Below are 21,950 nucleotides of genomic sequence, written 5' to 3' on the forward strand. Positions count from 1 at the left end.
CTGCGGGGAACCCCCAAAATTGAATAGGAAATAAGATTACATCAATATTTTCACTAACCTCTAATCAAAATTTAGCATTTCCCCATTATGAATACTGGCAAAAACAGTATTAGAAGAACCTGCCACTTTGCACTACAGAACAGGTATTTTCACATCACATTTCTGATGTCACAAGTCTCTCAAAATACCTTTCATCATCTTTTTGAAATTCTAGTACTTGTTAGACCTACTACCAGATCTTGTTAATCAATGCATTAGAAAAGAAACAATACTGTGTTACCAACATATTGTTTTTAATTTCAGTATAACTAGTTTGCTTTGTAATACTCCATGTTTTATTTTATGCACTTAAAGCATGATTCTGAGAAGGCCTCCCTAGGTTTCACAAAACTGCCAAGGCTCGAATAAAGTTTAAGAATCCCTAAATTTTAGTATCTCTGTTTCTTTCCAGAAAGCCAACCAAGTTTGATAATTGAGCACCTGCCTGGGTGAGCCCATTCCCAAAGTCTCAGGTTTGTTTTCTATGTGTGTAGCTCTGTCAATAAGCGGTTGCAGCCCTGGTACCTGACTCTATCAATTAACCTGTTTGCTGAGCTCACCTTCAATCTATGGCTGGCACCTACCCTCTTCAAGGTTCTGTGTCCAACTTGACAGGCTGGTTTTTTTGGTATGTTTGGATGATACTTACTGGTCCTCGCGGGATGTCGGGCCCCTGGTGAAGCTGCGCAGTGATTTTGCGGTGTGGTCTCAGACCAGTAGCATCAGCATCTCCTGGCAGTTTGTTAGATTTGCCAATTCTTGGGTCACACAGCAGACCCAAAACAGAAGCTCTGAGGTCTATCAATGCATGTTTTATCAAGCCCTCTGGGAGATGCACGCTGGAGTCTGAGAACCACCGCGCTAGGGAATGGGAGGGCAGCCCAACCGGGGGCGGGGGTTGGGCATGGTGCAAGGAGCTCTCTCACCTCCAACCTCCGTGGGGACTAACGCTGCCTGTCCAACTGGGGCCAGGGGCCGGGGTCAGATTGGGGGACCGGTATTGCGATGCAGGAGGTGCTGAGCGGCCTAATGAGTCGAAAGCCAGGGCTAGGGTGCTTGATTTTCTTCTGCACCTCGGTTTTAATTATATTACTCCAAGCCTCGACGGTAACTGACAAAGAATGTCCCCCCATACCAACCCCTTGGCGCCGCCGCTGTATGGCAAGAGAAAAGGAGTCAGTGAGAGAGCCTGGGCACCGAGTAGGGCACGGCCCCCCAAACCCGCGGGCTCTGCCCCGACGGCCCCGCAGCCCCCTGAATTCTTCCCCCGCCTCTGCAGGAGCCGGAGGGCGTGCTCACTGCCGGGAATTGCGGTCCCGGAAACCCGCCAATCCCAGGCTGGACGGGCTCGGCTGCCTCCAGAAAACTACAAGTCCCAGGATGCCCGGCGCGGGTGTGTCACGAGGGAGGGGCGGCGGGCGCGGCTAAATAGCCTCCATCGGCCATTTTGTGGGAGAAGCCACAGCGCCGCCTCTTCTCTCGCGTCTTCGCCTCCGTGGCCGCCGCCTCTTCCTCCGCCTCCTCCTTCGCCTCTTCCTGCCTCCTCCCGGCTTCCGCCGCCGCCGCTCCAGCCGAATCCCAGCCCCGGGGCGAAGCGTCTCTTTATTTATTTACGTTTTCTCGCCACTGCAGCCGCCAGACACGGTGATCCGGGCGGGCCCCGCAGGAATTTTATCCCCTCACCGGCCTCACACTAGTATCGCATGTCCACTATCCAGAACCTCCAATCTTTCGGTAAGATCAGGCCGCCACCGCCCCCTGCCCCCGCGCGCCTCCCGGCCGGCCGTCACTACCCGCCCTCGCCGGGGCCGCTGGCCGCCCCGCAGCCCCGAGGGGCCCCCCCGCTGCCCTCCCCGCACCCCAAGTGGGGCTTTGTCTCGGCGCCCAGAAAATGGCGACTGGGCCCCTGGCGACCCCCTCCCCGAGGACGGCTGCGGCCCCCGCTTCCTCCCCGCGGAACCCCCTGCCCCGGCTCCCGCCTCTGCCAGCCGGGCCCGCCGCTCCCCGACCTGCCTTTCCACTGGCTAGGGGTTGCCAGGCCCGGGGCTGGGGATCGGCGTCCATCGGCGGTCGGAGGGGACTCGGAGCAGCACTCTTGGGCATTTGGTTAAAGAAGCGGATCCGGCCCTCTGATCTGTCACGGGGCTGCGGTCCAGCTTCTCTGTTTGCCTAGTAATTTGTGAAATTACGCCTCTTGACAGATCTGTCTATGTGCGTCTGTGTCTATGTAGGTTTCTTTTTCTTGTTTACTTGTGAAGGGCACCGTTACGGTGAAATGATTGGGGTGGACACGTTTTGACTGTTTTGTTGTCATCAGAATGTAATCGAGATGACGCACGTTTTTATAGTAGCTATAAAATTACGGTTATTTGAAAGCTCTTTTCTCATTAGAGGACTGCGTTCAGTGATAACAGTCTGCCAATAACAACGTTTTCTATTCACATGTCTGTGGACGTAGCTGTTTAAATTTTTCCTCTTTTTGTGATACTACCTTGGTGGTTTTCTTAATACCTCGCCCCGTCACCCCCTCCCATCCCCACCCGCAAAAAAAAGCAGAGGCACTAGAACCTTCTTTGCTGCTAGATTGTAGTGTGCCCTACATCTGGAAATGACTGACTAAAAGATGTTTTTCTGGTTTGGAATGTTTTTTTGTATCCCTTTGCAGACCCCTTTGCTGATGCAACTAAGGGTGACGACTTACTCCCGGCAGGGACTGAGGATTACATTCATATAAGAATCCAGCAACGGAACGGCAGAAAGACACTGACTACTGTCCAGGGCATTGCAGATGATTATGACAAAAAGAAACTTGTGAAAGCTTTCAAAAAGGTAAAGGTGTTGGGAAGAAAAGGTTAAACTATAGTTATTGATGACTCCTGAATAGGACACATTTACCTGACTTTTAATCCGTATGGGTGAAAATGGTTGGACCTAAGAAAACTGTGTTGGTTCTGTTAACACCCAGGTATTTGTGTTGTCTCCCATTTTAAAATAATATTTTCATGGCTTTCAGACAAAATGAAAATCATTCAGTTCTTGATGTTCCAAGTAAAATCATTTTCTTTATGTTTCCTGCTGATTCACTTGCAAATTAATTTGGGAGCGCTGGGGATTACAGGAGACAAAAGCTGTTTCTTAAACGTGGTCAAGTCTACCAAAGTAGTCAATATTAGTCTTATGGTGAAAATGAAACCTCATTGTATCTGACTCAGTTATGTTAAACATACACTTCTCTAGAAATTCGCCTGTAATGGTACTGTGATTGAACATCCTGAATACGGAGAGGTTATTCAGCTTCAAGGTGACCAAAGAAAAAACATTTGCCAGTTTCTCTTGGAGGTGAGTGGCTTGGGTGCTTTATGTACAACCTTGAGATTTCTTCCAAAATTGTATTGAAGGGCAACATGAATTATGAATTATTTCCTCCTTAGTTAAAAGAAAGAAAGAAAGAGAGAAAAGAAATTCGTATGAATGAGGTAAATTGATAGAGAAGTACAAAGTTGGTACTTATTTTGAAGGCCATAGAACCTTTATTCACTTATGTTATCGAGTGACCTGATCATTCCTGTACCTACATCGTCAGTTGAGTTTGGGGGCATATCGAGATATTTAAGTGTGTGTGGAATTGTTTAGTGTTAACAGTTAATACCGTAAGTAACAGTGTTGCAGTAGACTATTAACAATGATTCTTTTTATTATCAGCGCTCCATGTTTTCTTAGGGATGAAATAGATAAATTTCTCAGTGATTCTGTTAAATTTTGTTTTGTAGGTTGGCATTGTCAAGGAGGAACAGCTTAAGGTTCATGGATTCTAAAATGAACCTAAATACATGGAGAATTTCTTGAATAATTTTCTTCTCTAAACCCAGTTTGGCTGCCTTGTGAAATGATTCTCTGCAGTAAACGGACTTTTCATGTATTTAATCATTCAAACTCCCATTCACACCTGCATGATTACAGAAAACATGGGGTATGTAGGTTAGTAACACATAAGAAAATTGCAGTAAGATGGTAATGAAACCCCGTATTCATCTTAACATGTTTCCAATGGAAAATATTTTGTTTTGAGTGTTTATTTGTTTATTGTTCAGTTTATTTTTTTTCATTTGATTAAATGTTTTTTGTTGTATTAAACCATGTATGTTGCAGCTTAACAATAAAGAAACATCTATGAATTCTTTGTGAGCAATTAGGCTCCCAAATCTAAGCAAGTAAATACACATATTTCGTCTTTCATAGGTGGAGTTCTCATTCTGCAAGGTTTTTTTTCGTTGTTGTTTTTTAAATAAGGAGCGCCTAGGTGGCTCAGTTGGTTAAGCATCCAACTCTTGATTTCGGTTCAGGTCATGGCAAGTATTCTAATTAGTTTTTACCTACTGTTAAATCCAAAGATGGAGGGGAGCATTTGTTATATAACTTGTGCTCTTCATTTACTGACTTACTAGGAACAGGAGTATAAGCTCGGCCAGAGCCAAGATCTATGAGAATAGTGTTAAACTTTCAAAGAGAATATGAAGTACAATTTAAATTCAGAAGTATTAACACATGGAATTCTTTTATATGTTTTTATTGATGATGTTTCTGGGCTGCCAACATAAATCTGTCCCAGTATTATGCCAGATAATACCGAAGGCTCCTGACAGAAAATAAGTTTAGTCATAGGCACTGTCCTGCAAGTGTTGATGGGTGGGATCACTGTCATACAGATGGAAGACAGAGATGCAGAGATTAATTTACCCAGAGTGCCAGGAAGTGCCTGAATTGGGGTGCCAGCTCAGGGCTCCAGGCCAGAAAACTTACGTTCTTTCACTACATGGGTTTCACCAAAGGAAATGAGAACCGTAGGTCACAATGCTAGGGGGGTTGGAGCAGCTCTTAGAAGATTTCTGCAACTCTTCTTCTTGAGTTACAAGCTTCTGCTTTTTATGGAATAGTAATAATTTGCTCCATTATACAAGCCATGTCATTAAATCCATTTCACCAAGACAAAAAAATGCATCTGTAAATGGGTAATCCAGCTTAATGTGGTGGAATAATGATGTGAGAAGTGTCTCACTCAGGCCACCACCATGTTCTGTCCCAGCTGAACCCTTGTCCCTATTTTATATTTATATAATACTGCTTTTGGAAAAGCAAAATTGGCCACCATATTTTATCTCTTAAAGACACTAAATAGGTTTTGTTATTTCCTTGCCCTGTGCTACTCCCAAGAAAGACTGGAACTGTTAAGTGTGAGTATACCAGAATACAGTGCTGACTTTGGGAGGCTCTTTCTGAAAAAATCTGACCAAGAACAAGCAGTTTAAGAGCATTTTCCAGCTAACCTGAGAAATCCTCGTTTTTATACCTGTAATGTTTTGTAATGATTCCACCTCTAGTTGGGATGTGCCATGGAAATAGTTTATGAAAACGATAAAGCAGAAACCTAAGTTAACGTGTGTTCAAGAGTTGTCTCCTCATTGTAATGTTTTAAAATAGGGAATCCAAGCTAGTGCCCAGGAAATAGTTGACCTTTAAAACTGAACAAAGACAGGGAAGAGAGAACCCTCACAAGAAAGGCCCCTCTTCTTGGCACCCATAGGTAAGCTCTCCATAATCAGTGTGTCAGGCCACTCCCACTGGATGAATGAAAAGCCTCTGGTACAAAATGATTTCTTTGAGGAGTGCCTCTCTTGATCTCCCTTCAGCCCATGAGCCCCAGACACCTGACTGGCCTGCTCACCTGCAGGGCAGTCCCTATCCTCAGAGCAAGAACAGGTCATGTACCTTTTCCTTTCTAGTGTTTGCAATGCAATGGAAATAAAGGATGTAATTAAGATCTGTGGATTTCCACAATTTGCTGAAACTTCGTCAAATAACTTAGAATAAATATCACTCTCGTGGAAAAATCTGACTGGCAGCCTTGGAGGTACCTAAGAGCAGGGGAGCAGAGCTAACTGCTTTTGTCTGTTTCAGAGGCAAAAAGGACTAGGCAGCCCTGTATAACGGAGGAGGGAAAATAGATTACAACTCAACAAATGTAGCAAAAATAACCAGCCCGAGGGGCTTCCCTCCTTGTGCTTCCCATGTGGAATATTTAGATCTGCACTTTATTTAGTGGCCTGTACTCCCAAGATGCAAAGTGGAAAGAAAAATAGTGAATAGAGGACAAGTAAAATTGTCCCTGATCTTCTAGACATGGCAGAGGTCTTGGCTATTAGGAAAATGAACCTTTGGTTGAGGCAGGACCTGGAGTAAAGTGCTTCTAGCAGTGACCTCTGTCTCCAATCCTAGACCCCCTGAGGCCCAGAATAGCCTGGGGGAAGCAGCCTGCACTATGTACTTAGGAATTCACATAATTGTAGCTGTTCTCAACCATCCTAGAAAGGGCAGCTCTAATACGGAAGGAACAGTTCTAGTCCCATTCAGACGGCAGTTAACAAAAATAACTTAGAGAATGCAAACAGACTTCTGTGTGCCACCTGTCACCGCTAAAAGAATGGGTAGTTACAGCTCCCGAAAAATGAACCTCATCAGATTGCTCACAACCTCATTAGCTTGTTCCATTGGGCCTCTTGAGGATCCCCCTTACTAAGCCAGAATTCCTTGTGGGAAGGAAACGAGTTAATGGTGGCCCTGCTGTAACTAAAACTGAGGGAATCCTCACTTGCTGTGGATTGCTACCAGCTGCTCTTACTTGACAGGCGATAGCCAGGCCACGTGGTGCTTGTCCAGGGTCAAGGGACCAAGTGAATCAGCTAGAATTAAGCAGGAGCAAAACCATGTAAAGGACCCTCAGCACTGACAGCTCCTTTTGCATGGCTATGCAGGCATTTAACTCTGTTTTATCCTGATAATGGAAACTTGGGAAAAGAAAAGCTATCAATGAGAGGAATGGCTGTATTACTTCACGCCTGGAAAATCATTCAGAGCAGAACTGATGCCAGGAAGAGGAGGGAATTTCAAACTGTCCTTGAACAGCCCTAATCCAGGCGTTTTTGCGTTCAATGACGTGTGGCCTGTGGGGAGTCTCTGACCTATACAGAGAACCGAAATGGCCATTTAAAACTTAGCCTGGGCTGTGAGGATGCCCATGTGGGTCATGTAGCTCACCTATTAGCTCATCTATCTGATTTTGACCTAGCAGGGGGAGCAGTAGTACTGCTCCCACTGGTCTGTAGCTCTTTTCCCAACGAATTGAGGGCATGATTAGAATTATGGTTGGTGCCTTCATCTCAAAAGAAAGAACGACTTCCAGACATTTTTCATGCAAAAAGCAATTAGGTACCGTTCATTCAAGGCCTAAAGAGGACTAAAATTCAAAGTCAAAATCCCCCACAGGGCATCTAAGTGATCTCAGCCCCCAAACTGGGCTTCAGGCTGAATGAAGCTCTCTGTTCCAGCCTGGAGGATTTTGAAGGGCCTCTGACCCTTACAGCACGGTCTAAAAGGAGGGTAGCTATGACCTGCAGGTTTGTCCATGTGTCCTTTACCCATTCTTACTGGAGCCCCAGGCCAACCTCCTGAGTCCTTCAGGCAAGGGACAGCATCCAGTATGGCAGTGGAGATGGAATCAGAAAGTACTTTAATCCACGTAAGCCACGACAAATTCTGCAGAGAAGACATCAAGGATTTGGAAAATAGTATAATTTTTTGAAGTGCGGAAAAATGGCCCACCTGCTCCTGGTCATGAACGGAGTGCGCTCTAATCAGGGACTTTATTGCCACTGACGTTTTAAAATACAGGAAACGTTAGCCCTCTCGCTATTCAGATTGGACTACTGGAACCACTGGTGACCTACTTGGTAGACCAGGATTGTTGAAATAAAACACATAGACTTCCCCTGGGGAATTGTGCTATTAAAAAGTAGGGAATTAAAGAAGTGGAGGAGGTGGGGGAGTGATCAGGGCAAGTGTGTAATTCTTTATCACCCCCTTGTGGCCACCTAAAGACCTCGCTTGCGCCTGGCAGTTCACAGTAAATTACTGAGGTTTCAGTTGTTGGGGGCATCATTAAAGCTCCAGCTGACAAGTTTAATTTTGCCATCCCTCAAATGGGAGGCAGATATTGATCCAGCCAATCCTTTATCATTGCAATCCATAAAAATCTATATCGATTTGCTTTTCTGCTGGAGAGACAAGAAAATGCTTCTGCAGTCTTGCCGGAGGGATATATAAAGCCTCCTCTCCCACTATCTCCCACAGTGTTATTAGAAGGAATTTAACTCAAATGTAAACAGAGACATCTGTTTATGGCCTCCAGAGGATGGGTGATTAAACTAGAAAGAATTAAAGCTCTCCTCAATTGTCACCTGTTGAGGAACATGATCCGTAGCTTCACACATACACACACACACAGAGAACCTAAATGTATGGGGCTTTCAATTTAAACCTCTGTCACAGGTTAGCGTGCCTTCTTTGGCTACAAGGACACACCCATGTTGAGTGTCACCTGAAGATCGGCGATTTTTACCTGGGAAAAGTAGTCACTGGATTCCCCAGAAGCTCCTCAGGCCACAATACAAGATGCTCCGTTAGGCCCAGAACAGGACCCACTTGCACAGCCTCACTGTCGCCAGCGGGGGAGGCCTAATGAGAGTTCCGGGCAACATGGAAATTATACTGCAGGGATTCGATTCTATGCAGTGAGGGTCAGCTTCATGAGATGGGCTCCAGACCTGGGAATCCCTGTGCCAGGGAGGTATTACCAGAATATGTACCACCTCTCCAAGAGATCCTTCGATCTTCCCACATTTTGACCAAGCATTGCCCCTCATTTCCTCACCTCCCTTACAATAAAAGTAAAAGTGGCTAGCCTCTTTCCAGAGCTTGTAGTCTTCAGCTCTGACTGCTCTTCATGGGTCTGCTCAGGTGCTCACAGACCCTGTGACCCAGCACGGATGCCCTGGTCTACTGTAACAACCACCACCTTGCAAATACCCTCACCTCCTTTGGTCCTCTCTGTACTCGTTTGTTAAGAGGTCCACCCTTGTCAGACGCAGCCACTGACTCCATGCCCGCACAGAACAGCAGGAGGTAGCTGGAGAGAAACACTGGTTTCTCCCTTTCCCTTAGCCCTCATCCTCCATTCTGCACAGCAGAAGGATTTGCATCATCCGTCACTGAGATATTTGCAAATCTCTCATTTTTCCAGCTCCAAATCTTCCCACCTCAGGCCGTCGTTCATACTCTCTGTCTTCTCTTCCGTTTATAAGAAGTGAAGTGTCCCTGCTCCCGTCAAAACCAAAACCTTCCATTTATTTCTGGGGCATGGTCCCCTCTTCTCTATGAATTACCACTTAAATTATTCTATTTTTTCTGCATCATTCATTTCTTCTTTCTCTGCTGGATCCTTTCCAAGAGGCAGAAATACTTGTAATATCTCCCATTTTTCAGATAGGAAGAAAAGAAAACCTCTTTTGATCCCATATTCCCTTCAGCTGCTAATCAGCCTGCTTGCCATCCATTTGGATGTGTAACAGGCATCTCATGACCAACCTGACAGAAGCAGAAATATTGACTCCACCTTCCCCTACCCCCCCCCATTTCTCTTTCCCATCAGCCTCATCTAAGCAGGTGGTACCACCATCCACAAAAATACTCAAGCCTAAAACTTAATCACCTTTGAATCTTCCCTTCCTTCACTGTCTACATTCCCATCCAAATCTGATCAGGTCTTCTAGTTCCTATTTGTAAAATATATCTCTGTTCATCTTCCCTCCCGCATCTCCTGACCTAGTCCAAGTTGGAGCCACCATTGTCTTTCACTTTTCACTGATTTCACAGGTGGTAAGTAGCCCCCCAACTGATCTGCATGTATCCATTGACCACACAAACCCTGAAGATCCTTTATAAAATTCAAATAAGATTTTTATGTCAGTTCTCTGCACAAAATCTTCTGTGAACACTGCAGTTAATATTAACGCTGAATATATTACAAGGGTTCATGGCATCTCAATGACCTGTTCGCTGCCTACCTCTTGTTCTTGCCATCCATCCTCTGACTTACTACTCTGCTTCCATAGTGGTCCCCTGCCTTAGTGCATTTGCACTTGTGTTCACTTTGCCTGCAATGCTCTGTCCCCCTCCATCACTCTTGTTGTCACTGCATTTTATTGTTCTAAAAGATTTGTTTATTCATTTTAGAGAGGAAGAGAGCACACACATTAGTGAGGGCAGGGGCAGAGGGAAAGAATCTCCAACAGACCACCCCACTGAGCGCAGAGCTTGAAGCTGGAGTCCAGGTCCCACGACCCATGAGATCATGACCTGAACCAAAACCAAGAGTTCGTCGCTCAACCACCTGAACCACCCAGGTCCCCTTGTCACTCAGTTTTAGTTCAAACCTCAAGGAGGGCATTCCTGACTACCCAGTCTAAACAAGCCCCTACCATCCATTGCTAACAAAACACCTTGTATTTTGCTTTCTTCATAGTACTTCTATTTGTTCAAAAGTATCCTGTTCATTAATTGTTGGGGTTCACTTCCCCTTCTTCCCACCACTAACATGTAAGGAACGTGAGAGACCCTTATAGGCGATGCAGTCAGAGCCTCACCCATATCCCCTTGGCACTCACCATTCCTGTGCATGTTCCCTGGGTGATCCAACTGCAAGCATCTATGACCTTTCCTTGAGGGCTTTCTCTGGCCAAGGGACCATGCTGGGACTAGACAGGGTAGGATAGAAGTCCAGGGAGTTAACACCAGTCGCCTAGCCCTGACTGAGGGAAGTTGGTATGTAGTATCCCAGATTCCTCACCCTCAGGTGGGAAAACCTGGAAGCATGTTCTATACTGGCTCCCAGAATTCCCCAGCAGGATGGGACCTCAGCTGCTCATGATGATAACCTGTCAATATGGTACCCTTTATTGGCTTCCTTTCTTCTCTGGCCTCAATTCCCCATTCTTCAACCAGTACTTTCTGAGCTTACCTCCAAGATAAATTACTTGCACTTAAATCCTTATTGCAGCCTTCTTTGGGAACCCAAGCTAAGACACCTCTGTATCTCCTACTCCCAGTGCTTAGATCAGGGTCTGGGGGGAGAAAATGTGCTCGGTAAATATTTATTGAACAAATGACTAAATCTCCTTTCCTCTAACCTCCACTCACCCTTTGGGAAATTCCAGTCCAATGACATCACTTAGCTGTAGATCATTCCCAATTGTGAAAAAGCACATTCATCCCTGACATGGCAAAGGACGATGGTTTTTGTCAATGGATTGTTTGAACACAATTATTCCTGGCAAACAGAATCCTGGCCCTGTCTGTCTCCCATGCTGTCTCTCTAGAGTGGAGCAGAGGAGTGGAATTCAGTTCTAGGAGAAAGAAAGCTGGCAGAATGACTGACAGAGGCGTATTCTATGAGGGCCTTGGAAAACCCCGAGTGCCAGATCCCCTTTGCCATTCACCAACATTACCCAAGTGCCCCAGCCTGCCGAGATGCTGTAGGAGACTTAGTTACAATCTTACCACAAAGCTTCTCTATCACAGTGGATGTCCACTGGGGAAAAGAATGGATTGTTTAGTTGAAAGTGTTGGAAAATTTGGCTAAATGAAGAAAAAGCTGGGTCCCTATTTCACAAGCATAAATAATGGTGGATTCCAGTTGGCTTAAAGATCTAATTGTGAATGACAAAAATATAAAGGTAATCAAAAAAATCAGTAGGATATGTTGTGACTTTGAAATGCCAAAGGAGGTTTTTCTACTGTAAAATACACATGAGATACAATTTACCCTCTAAGCCATTTTTAAGTGTAGTCAGTGGCATAACATTTACAATGTTACCACCATCCATCCATAGAACTCTTTTCATCTTGCAAGAGATGAAACTCTGTACCCATCAAACAGTAATTCCTAGTTCTGCCCTCCCACTACTCCTGGCAATTGCCATTGTACTTTCAATCTCCATGAATCTGACTATTCTAGTTACCCCATATAAGCAGAAGCAGACAGTATTTTTCATCTTGTGATTGACTTATTTGGCACAATGTCATCCATGTTGTAGCATGTATCAAAATTTCCTTCCTTTTAGAGGCTGAATAGTAAATACTCCGTGGTATGTATGTGCCGCATTTGGATCACTCATTCATCCACTGATGGACACTTGGGTTTCTTTCACCTTCTGGCTATGGTAAATAAAGCTGCTATAAATATGAGGGGAAATGAATTTTTTAACTGGACCTCAAAACAAAGTATAAGGACACAAATTGATGGTATGGTCTCTGTTAAAATTAAAGACCGTATTTTGTTGAAAACATACTGGGCCAAGTTAACAGACAATAAGAGAAAATATCATAAGGCCTAAAATCTATAAAAGGTTTAGAGCAAGTTTTTAGAATATATATAAGGAGTTCTTGCAAATTAGCAAGAAGAGCCTTCTTTTTTTTTTTTTTAAGATTTTATTTATTTATTTGACAGACAGAGATCACAAGTAGGCAGAGAGGCAGGTAGAGAGAGAGAGAGAGAAGCAGGCTCCTTGCTGAGCAGAGAGCCTAACATGGGGCTCGATCCCAGGACCCTGGGATCATGACCTGAGCCAAAGGCAGAGGCTTTAACCCACTGAGCCAATCAGGCACCCCAAGAAGAGCCTTCTGTACTTGAGAATGACTTTTAATTCCATAATGTTTATTGGAGGATTTTCTCTGCCCTTTTCCTAGTTGTTCAAAGGCTAGCACCTTTAAAAATTAATTGATTTGGAAAAATTTTTTAAATTTCTGTTTTGTGTAAACCAAACAAAAGAAAATCAAAAACAACAAAATTTAAAAACAAAATGATAGTGGAAGGAAGCCTGGATGGCTCAGTTGGTTAAGTGTCTGACTTTTGATTTCAGCTCAGGTCTTGATTTCAGAGCTATGAGCTTGAGCCCGGAACGTGGAACCTACTTTAAAAAAGAAAGGGGGGGGCAATGTTTTTAACATTTATCAAAGTGTTATAGTTTCTTTCAAATCAATTTTTGAGAAATATGTATATATCATCCCTTTCAAAGAAAAAAGAGAAAATACTTTTTAGCTACACTTGAGGGAAGACAGTTTCATATTTTGGCTATTAGTACTGGAAATCATTAAATAAAAGAGTAAGCCTTTTATTTTTCATGACAGCTTAAACTTTTCTATTGTTATCTCTGTAATATGTCATTTTTGCAGTCCTTTTGGAAAACAGAAAGAGCCCAAAAAATCTCAGAAAATCCAGAAGAGCTCAAAGGAAAAATAAGTTACCCATAATTCCAACATGTTGGGTCCCATTGTTATCATGTTATTGTGTAACTTTAGAGTTTTTTGGGTTTTTGGTATGGTTATATTTACAGTGAATATAGAATTAGCATATTCTATTTTACAACCCATTTTGTTGATTTTTTTTCTCCCATTAACAATTTTTGTGTCATTAATTATTCTTCCCCAGTGGTTGATAACCCCTACTCCCTAGAATCTTGCCTCGGACTCAGGTGTGGACATTTTGGGTGTTTCCATTGCGATTTGTGAAAGCCAAACTTTGGAGCCAGGCAGACCTGGGTTTGAATCCCAGGAGTCACTCAGAACTATGAGACCTTGAACAAGTCACTGAATCTCTCTGAGGCTCAATGGGTATAATGATCTCTGTCTCCAGGGTGGTTGTGAGAATCTAAAGGCTCTCATTGATGTAAGGTGCACAGTCAGCCAGCACCCCTCTCCCCCCGCCTTCCTCCGAGTGTCATCCCTGAGGCTGAGAGAGCAGATTAGGAAACAATGGTCAAGATGGGCCAAAGTGGGCATCACCTTGGCCAGGGCGTGCCTGTCAGGAGCCCTCACTACTGAGGGGGCAGATAGGGGACCAGGGAATGCAGAACAGACAGAACTCAGAAGAAGCCAGAAAAGCTGTCCTGTGAATCCTTCAAAAGACTGGTGGGAAGCGCGAGAGGGAAGGATCCCTTCAGGAGAGACGGTGATCCCGGGTATGCCAGGCTGGGGTTTGGATTTTCCCAGTCCCAGAAGCAGGAGCAAACAGGAGTCTGCAGCGAGCTCCAGGGTCATGCAGTGAATGTAACTGGGTTGAGACAGCACATGCAGGGGAAGTGGCAGGCAGAGAGAGAGAAGCAGGCTCCCTATTGATCAAGGAGCCCAATGCAGGGCTTGATCCCAGGACCCTGGGTTCATCACCTGAGTGGAAGGCAGGCACTCAACTGATTGAGACCTCCAGGAGTCTTAGTTGGTCCATTTGTACTTGAAATTTGTGTATTTGGTATAAGGCATGGATCTAAATTCATTCTTTGGCATGGAGATACCCAGTTGTCCCAACATCATTTGGTGAAAAGATTATTCTTTCCCTCATTTAGTGGCTGTCACCTTTGTTAAAAATCAACTGGCCATAAACAAGAGATTATTTGTTCTCTCTCTCAGGGACCTTGTGGGGATAGCTTGATTCCTGGGCAACCAAATGCCCTAATTATCTTCCCAGCTCATAACATCCCTATCTTTATAATGAAAAGGATCAGAATATGCCACCCTAAAATATGCCACTTTGGCATAAGAATTATTTTGAGCTGAAGGCAGACACAAGAAAAGCTCTCTGCCCATTACCCCTCCCTGCCCTACCCCGTATTTGCCTAAAAGGAGGACATAAATTTGTAGAGGTGTCAGCCCTCATCTCTCTACCAGGAAGGACTGGAGACAACTCTAGACCATTATCAGCCTGCAGACATGACCAGAGGACATGACAAACCTGCCTAACCAGCATCTTTACACCGCTGGTTTCTGCTGACACTCGCCTTCCCACAACTGGCTGCCCCTAGGAGCTCAAAGTCTTTCTCCCTTCCTCTTACCACTTCTCCACAAAATTACTGTTCTTTGTTAAGATGCTACATGGACCCAAGTGCTAAGCATCCCTTTCAGCTACTTATCACTGAGCACTCCTGTGTGTTCCTGTGATGCACGTGTTAATAAACTTCTGTTTCTTGTTTTCTTATTAACCTGTCTCTGTTGCCCAATCTACAAGTTCCCAGTGGAGGATCTAGAAGGATAAGGAAAAAAGCTAAATTTCTTCCCCCCTGCAATACCAGTACCTTAGACTCTGAACCCAAAAGTGTCGCCCACTCTGGCTCCTGATATCTCAGGGAGAGATGGAAGGCTCCAAATGCTGGAAGGCAGAGCAACTCCAGGTTAAAACCCAAGTGAGCTTTCTGTGTGTTGCCGAGAGTCTTACAACGGCCAGACGGTCTTTGTTTCAACAATCTGACTCGTCTTGGAAGCAAGAAAGCTACCACAGACTGTAGTCAAAGAGTTGGTGTGGCTGTGTTCCAACAAAACTTTATTTATGGACCCTGAAATTTCAATTTCATAGGAGTTTCACATATCACAAGATGCTACTCTTCTTTTGATTTTGTCCTCCACCATTTAAAAATGGAAACATCCTTCTTTCTGAACTTGCTGGCCACGGAGAAACAAGCAACAGGCTGGAAGCAGCCCAGGGTTCATAGTTTATGGACTCTAACATGACACAGGAAGCATCACACATAAAGAGATCACACATAGAACCAAGAAACTTCTGTTAGCAGCTCATTCTGATTACAACAACATTTTGCAAAACCACGCTTCTCCCTGATGTAAAGCAGGCTTTTATCTGAAGCTCCTGAAAGTAGGAGCCCTTACAAGTAACATGTAATAGCCCAGGAACAATGGATGAAAGCCTGTTAAAGGAGCTATTTCCAAAACAGACCAGAGAGTGTTGTCCCCCAAAGCCTTGGACACCCCTTCCAGGTAGTCAGTGCCTACATCTAAGACCAAAGGTGCCTCCGTGGATTCATCCCGAGTCACAGAGCATATCCCCACTCCATCTGCAGAGGGAGAGGAAAAAAGAAACACCATTTAGAGTTGTCTTTTGGGCACACATAGTGTTGGTGTCACTAGGACTTTGGTGGGAAAGACCTGGAATCTTCTGTCTGCTCTCTCTGTGACTGAGAGACTCCAAACCCCAACTGCTGAGCCACAAGCAGGTGTCCCGTTTTTTAGGCTACACGATATCAGGGAGAGTTCTCTATGTCCCAAAACCTCAGCTTCCTTATCTCTAAAATGGAGATGATGATGATGATAATGATAGCTAGAGAAATCACCGTGGGGATATTCACATGGTACTTGGCACATAATAAGCATTTAACAAATGTTCCCTTGTATTATTATAAAGGAGAAGACATTAGTCATGTCCAATTTGCAGATATCAAAAAGTTGCATGAAGTGAAAATGTGAGAAAGAAAGCTCTAAGGTGGCATTTCAACCATCCTGTTAGAAGCAGGGGCTGCAGAATCCTGAAGATTAAGTCAATGTGCTCACTAGGTTTGGGGCAGGGACAGCAGCCCCTGTTCACTAGTCATCTTTAAAGGACAAAGAGTAAGCTTTGAACTTAAGGTGCTTAATCTTCATAGCACTGTAATTGTGGTTCCTCTTCTATTCTTATTTGTACCTTCTCTCTATTTCTCTTGATCAGTTTGCCAGAAACTTTTTTTTAACAAACAAAACACAAAACACACAAAACTTCTTTGGTTTCCTTGACCCTACCTATTCTAGATTTCTTTTCTTTTTTTTCACTTCTGCCTTGTATCATTTTCTCCCCCCACCACGCTTTCTTTGTCCTGTCCTTCTTGTCACTTCTAAAGTTAGTTGCTTAGCTCGTTCACTTTTAACTTTTCATCTTTGCAGTTGTAAGCATTTAAGGATATAAATTTCCTTTGTGCAACCCACAGGTTTTGACAGCTAGTCTTTCCATTATCATTCCCTGAGAACTACTTTCTAGTGTCCGTTATTTATGGTCCTCCCACTCCTTGGGGAACGCTATGGTCTACCCTCCCTGCTCAACGCTGCCAAAATTGGCACCTGCTCTCGGCATCCTTGATCTGGTCCATTTTTAGTGCTGGTGTCAAACTTTCTTCAAGTATTGTACTTAGAGATATCAGGTAGCAACTAATTTCCTTGAAGATGGCACTTCTTTTTCACTTTGTGGTTCCTCTTTGTTACTGCGTGGGGATGGGGAGCAGATAGCTTTGCCTTATTTAACCACAATTTTACTAGCCGGAAAAAAATAGTAGGTGCAGTACCCATATGTGACCAATAGATGACGCTATTGACCTGTTTAAGGCCAGCTCCTCCTTTTCTTATATTTGCTCTAATCTGTTTGCCTTGGAGTTTGTTTTAGAGGAAAGGATCCCCATGTCTGAAGAGGTAGAGATGTTACAGGATACTGGCTAACCACTTAGATGCTCCAGGCACTCAAGATAAAAACATAATAAAAACTTTGGTTTAAAAAGGTGCAGAGAAATCTCCCTCTGAGAACTTCTCGTTCCGGAGGTCCAGCGAACTTACAGGAGGAAGAAACATTTGCTTCCCAGCGTCCCGTTGTCGCAATGTCCAGCCATTTCCTGGAGATTCTTCTCCTGGAACAGCTACCTGGCTGACGTGTTTCCGATTACAAATGAGCGGTCCTCCCAAAAAATCACCTTCAAGGATTAAAAGAAGGTTAGACTCTTTATTGGGGGAACCATTTTCCACCAGAGTGAGAAAGGAAGTAGTGAGGGGACCATCAGCCTTTGAATGATTAGACCTTTCCAAGGTGCACATATCCTCATGTGCATCCTCTCTGTTTCTCTCTCTCAAATGACTTCTATTCAAACCACCACCTCTTAAGCACTCCTTGAGATTTAATGTGATTAAGAACCACCTGGTGTCCCACCTCTGGTATCTATCTGAAGAAAACGAATTCACTATTTTCAAGGAGATACCTGCCCTGTCCTGTTCATGGCAGCGTTATTCACAATAGCCAAAATGTGGAAACAACCTAAGTGTTCCTTGATGGACAGATGGATAAAGATGTGGGGGGGGGGTGTGTATGTGTGTGTTTAAAACAGAATATTGTTCAGCCATTTAAAAAAGGGGGAAATCCTGCATTTGGGACAACATGGATGGACCATCCTCTCCCACATCCTCAGAATCTCATAATTGAGGGAATTATGCTAAGCAAAACAAGTCAGAGAAAGACAAAGACTGTATAATCTCACTTATATGTGGAGTCTAAAAAGATGGGACTTACAGGACCAGGGAGTGGAAAGGTGGTTGTCAGGGGCGGGTGGTGGGAGAAATGGGCACTATTGACCAAAGGATATAAAACTACAGTCCTAAGATGAATATGTTCAACTACAACATGAGTACTACAGTTAACAACACTGTATCCTATACTCAAAAGCTGCCGTGAGAGTAGAGCTTTAACCTTCCACCTTAAGAATGACAACAACATAGTAACTGTGTGAAGTAAAGGATGTATTAACTAACCTTATTGTGGTGAGCATTTTGTAATACATATGTGTGTCAAATCATCACACTGTACGCCTTAAACTGACTCGTTGTTATATATGAATTATATCCCAATGAAGCTGGCGGGGGTGGGGAGAATAACCTGCTGATTTTGTTAGAAGGCAGATTCTGACTTAGGAGCTCTAGCGCATGCGTGAGATTCTGAATTTTGAACAAGCTCCCAGGTGAGGCTGGTGATGCGAATCTGCCAGCCACACTTTGTGCAGCGAGGGCTCATGGCAGTGGTCTCATGACGGGAGTCAGTGTGGATTTTGAATCAGAAGCCCTGCTTTCAAATACAGGCTCCAGCACTTTCCAGGGCAAGCCAGAGAACCTCTCAAGGGCCTCAGCTTCTTCAGCAAGAACTCAGGGATCTTATGTTTAGTAACACAGGGGGAGAAATGAAGTGATTTGAGCATGGCTCCAAACTCAATGCCTTGCCAGGGAAAGAGCTTGGTCATGTTTTCAGGAAAATGAGACTTACACATAAGATGGCATGTGATTACCAAGAGAGAACACCCAAGACCACTTCTCATTTGTGATGGAAACAATCTGTGCAATCATTTTCTAAATCTGCCCAGGACATAGTGAGAAAACACAAATGCTCGAGACCCATCCTCTCCCACATCCTCGGAATCTCTGTGGAGGGAAGGGATTTACTTTTCTAACAAGCGCTCAGAAACATTCTTGAAATGAGGCAAGTTTGAAACACTGGTGTACAGAATAAAAGATACAAGGAAACCTGCCTCCATATTGGAAACTAGGGAAATACACTGTCCATCTGCCTGAAGTGGCAGCATTGTTCCTTGGCTTTCATAAAGATGGGATCAAAGGAAGCCTGGAGAGACAGCCCCAGCCCACTCGTGAAAGACAAAGGATGGAAGTAGGGGATGGCAGTCACCAGACAGCCCTAGAGGGACAGGCGGGCAGCCTCCAGGCTTCCATCCGTGAAGCATGTGCACTCCCAGAAGCAGGGCTTCCTACGTGGCAACAGGGAAATCACTTCATGACAGTCCTGGTCTGGGATCTGCCACTTTTTCTTTTCTTTTTTTTTTTTTTTTTAATTTAATTTATTTATTTGTCAGAGAGCACAAGCAGAGGGAGCAGCAGGCAGAGGGAGAGGGAGAAGCAGACTCCCCGCTGAGCAAGGAGCCTGCCACAGGTCTCCATCCCAGGACCCTGAGATCATGACCTGAGCTGAAGGCAGATACTTAACTGACTGAGCCTCCCAGGTGCCCCTGGCGTCTGCCACTTCTAGAGAATGAGAAAAGGAGGAGAATCAGCAGGATCACACAGATTGTATGATTTCATCCAGGACATTTTATCATTTTCATATCAAAAAGTTAAGTAAGAAATCTCTTCCTGTCTTTCAATTCCACTCTGGGAATTTATACCAAGCAGAGAATCAGAAAAGAGGACAAGGTTGAATGCATTCAGATGGCTCATGCATCATTGTTTTTAATACCAAGAAGTTTGAAACAACCAACCAGAGACTGAATGGTTAAATACATTTGACCTGAGGAGTTTCTAGGGCAGCCAAGGGAGAGAGGTGGCAAGTTTCAGAAAGCAGACTCAGCAGTCAAAAAGTGTCCCAAGAGAGAGTAGATGACCACGGCATGGTGAGAACACTGGACAAGAGGGCAGGTTGGCAAGTGAGGAGGAAGTTAGAAAAGCAGGTGGCCAGGGCACCTGGGTGGCTCTGTTGGTTAAGCATCCAACTCTTAATCTCGGCTCAAGTCTTGATTTCAGCATCCGTGAATTCAAGCCCCACACTACGTTCCGTGCCTACTTAAAAAAAGAGAGAGAGAGAGAGAGAAAAGTGTATTAGGTGTGCCAATGTTCTGTTTAAAAATTAAAATGACATCTTAGTATATACATAGAAAAGATCTGCATGAATAATCACCAAACTGTTCATGATGGTTACCTGTGGATGGTTGGTTGGGATGTCTTACATTTCTCCATTATATGTCTCTGTCACATTTGAATTTTTATAAAGAGCATGGCTGTTACCTTTGTAAAACTGAGAGAAAAACAACAAATAGAACTGTTTTAAATGAGAGGACCCAGTGGGGAAGATGCTGTGATGTGGGCATATTTTCCTCTTTGGAAAAATTGGCACAACTTCCTAGAATGAAATTTGGATTTCCTTTGAACAAAATTACATGTCAAGAGCCTTAAAAACTTTAAACCTTTCCACTTCCCGGTACCTTTGCTGGGAAAACCATCAGAGATGGTTGTTAGGAAACATGGAAAAGTTTTAATGGTTTAAAGATGGTGATTTGGCCATAGGCCCACCAACACTATAAATGTCCCAGACTATGCTAGATCCAGCCATCCCTCATCCCCATCAGATCCCCGAGGGCACCAAGGAAACAACCGCTCAGGACTGGAATTGCCACCTGATCATTATCCATTCCGTGTCTGCACCTCCCCCGGCAGGTCTCCACGGAGCCCCCGCACTTAGTCTGCCGCCCCAGGGAAGTTGCTCTCTCCCACGTCCAGCTTCTGGCTGAAGAAGAGAGGGACGGGTGAGATGGGGAGATGGCCAAGTTCTCCCTGGGAAGACCAGTTTCCCTGCACTGTTGGGAAAAGAACATCAGCCACAGGACTCAGTCTTAAAGGCACCAGCTTCTAACTGCCATAAAATGTCACTCTCCATCCCAGCCACCAAAGCAGCTTATTATTAAACTCCAGCCTTGACAGGCTCACCCTGAAACAAACACACTTTCAGATTCACACTCCCATCTAGGCTTCCACCAGGACCCCAAACCTAGCTACGCATGCATGCATTTTTCTCTCTTTCCAAAGAGTGTCTCTGAAATTGCATGAGTCTCGGGTCCTGACAGACTGGGAATGTTCCCGGTGTCAGAAACTTGAGCTGGTAAAGAGGGAAATGATCAAGCAGCTGGTAGGCCTTGCAGCTTTCTGAAAAGAGACCCAGGAGAGACCCCAGCTGAGGAGGAGCATGGGCGATCGGGACATTGGCCTAAACTGGGGTTGGGTAGTTCACTGGTGGGGAGGGCTAACGGGGTGAAAATGGCTCCTGGGTCCTGCTGAGGAGTGAATAAATGCACGAGACAATGTGTAGAAAGGTCTGAGCACAGACCTGCACAGAGTCGGTGTGCCCTGCACAGAGTCGGTGCTCACTCAACTTTCCTATTAGCCTCATTGTCACTACCATCACTAGCATTGTTGGTGTTACCGTGATAATGGGCCAACTGCATTCCCTGAAGCCCCTAGAGCTGCTGGGGGGCCAGTTTCTGTCACTCCAAAGCCTGGCACCACTAAGGTTTGCTTTGAAATTTCCATGAAGTCTGTCTTCTTCATGACTATCATGTTCTTGCACTAAATTCCCGTGTGACCATGCAGCAGGCCTACCCCTGGCAGGTGTTATCTCACGAGAACCCCCCGCGGGGATGGGGTAAGGCAAGTGACCTCATCCCCACTTCACTGGTGAGGGGACTGCCACTCAAATTGCTTCTGCCTCTCACCCAACGTCTGAGAGTCTATGTATGAGAAGGCCCATGCCCGAGCCCAGATGGTGGCTTTTCTGATCTTCCCGTGACTTCTCTGAGCAGTTAAGTCAGCTTGGCAGTGGACAGAGAAGCCGGCTTATTGTCCCA

General features: G+C 44.7%; 1 protein-coding gene and 1 long non-coding RNA gene across 3 annotated transcripts in view; one reads left to right on the top strand and one right to left on the bottom strand.

Moving 5' to 3' along the window:
* The first annotated feature begins 1,480 nt into the window (after positions 1–1,480).
* Positions 1,481–4,214, top strand: EIF1B (eukaryotic translation initiation factor 1B). Its single transcript, XM_044252422.1, has 4 exons — positions 1,481–1,773; positions 2,705–2,868; positions 3,277–3,378; positions 3,810–4,214. The coding sequence occupies exons 1-4, from the start codon at positions 1,743–1,745 to the stop codon at positions 3,852–3,854; spliced, it is 342 nt and encodes a 113-aa protein (XP_044108357.1). The 5' UTR covers positions 1,481–1,742; the 3' UTR covers positions 3,855–4,214.
* Positions 4,215–15,286: 11,072 nt separating this feature from the next.
* The window catches only part of LOC122908968, a 27,011-nt gene continuing 20,347 nt past the window's right edge, over positions 15,287–21,950 (bottom strand). The window contains exons 4-7 of one of the 2 annotated variants that reach the window (XR_006385058.1): positions 20,727–20,836; positions 20,252–20,347; positions 17,344–17,477; positions 15,287–15,824 (exon numbers count right to left, since the gene is read on the bottom strand). This is a non-coding gene — a long non-coding RNA (uncharacterized LOC122908968). Of the gene's footprint in view, positions 15,825–17,343; positions 17,478–20,091; positions 20,113–20,251; positions 20,348–20,726; positions 20,837–21,950 lie in introns of those variants that run through there. The other variant, XR_006385059.1, reaches the window with a different exon arrangement.

Source organism: Neovison vison, chromosome 6 (genome assembly GCF_020171115.1).
Source record: "Neovison vison isolate M4711 chromosome 6, ASM_NN_V1, whole genome shotgun sequence".
In the NCBI taxonomy this organism is placed as follows: Eukaryota; Metazoa; Chordata; class Mammalia; order Carnivora; family Mustelidae; genus Neogale; species Neogale vison.

What these genes read in the sequence shown, in the direction of transcription:
- EIF1B (XM_044252422.1), top strand. Translation starts at nt 1,743, where the DNA reads ATGTCCACTATCCAGAACCTCCAATCTTTCG. An exon ending in TTGTGAAAGCTTTCAAAAAG is followed by an intron (nt 2,869 to 3,276) that starts GTAAAGGTGTTG and finishes ACACTTCTCTAG; the next exon opens with AAATTCGCCTGTAATGGTAC. An exon ending in TTTGCCAGTTTCTCTTGGAG is followed by an intron (nt 3,379 to 3,809) that starts GTGAGTGGCTTG and finishes TTTGTTTTGTAG; the next exon opens with GTTGGCATTGTCAAGGAGGA.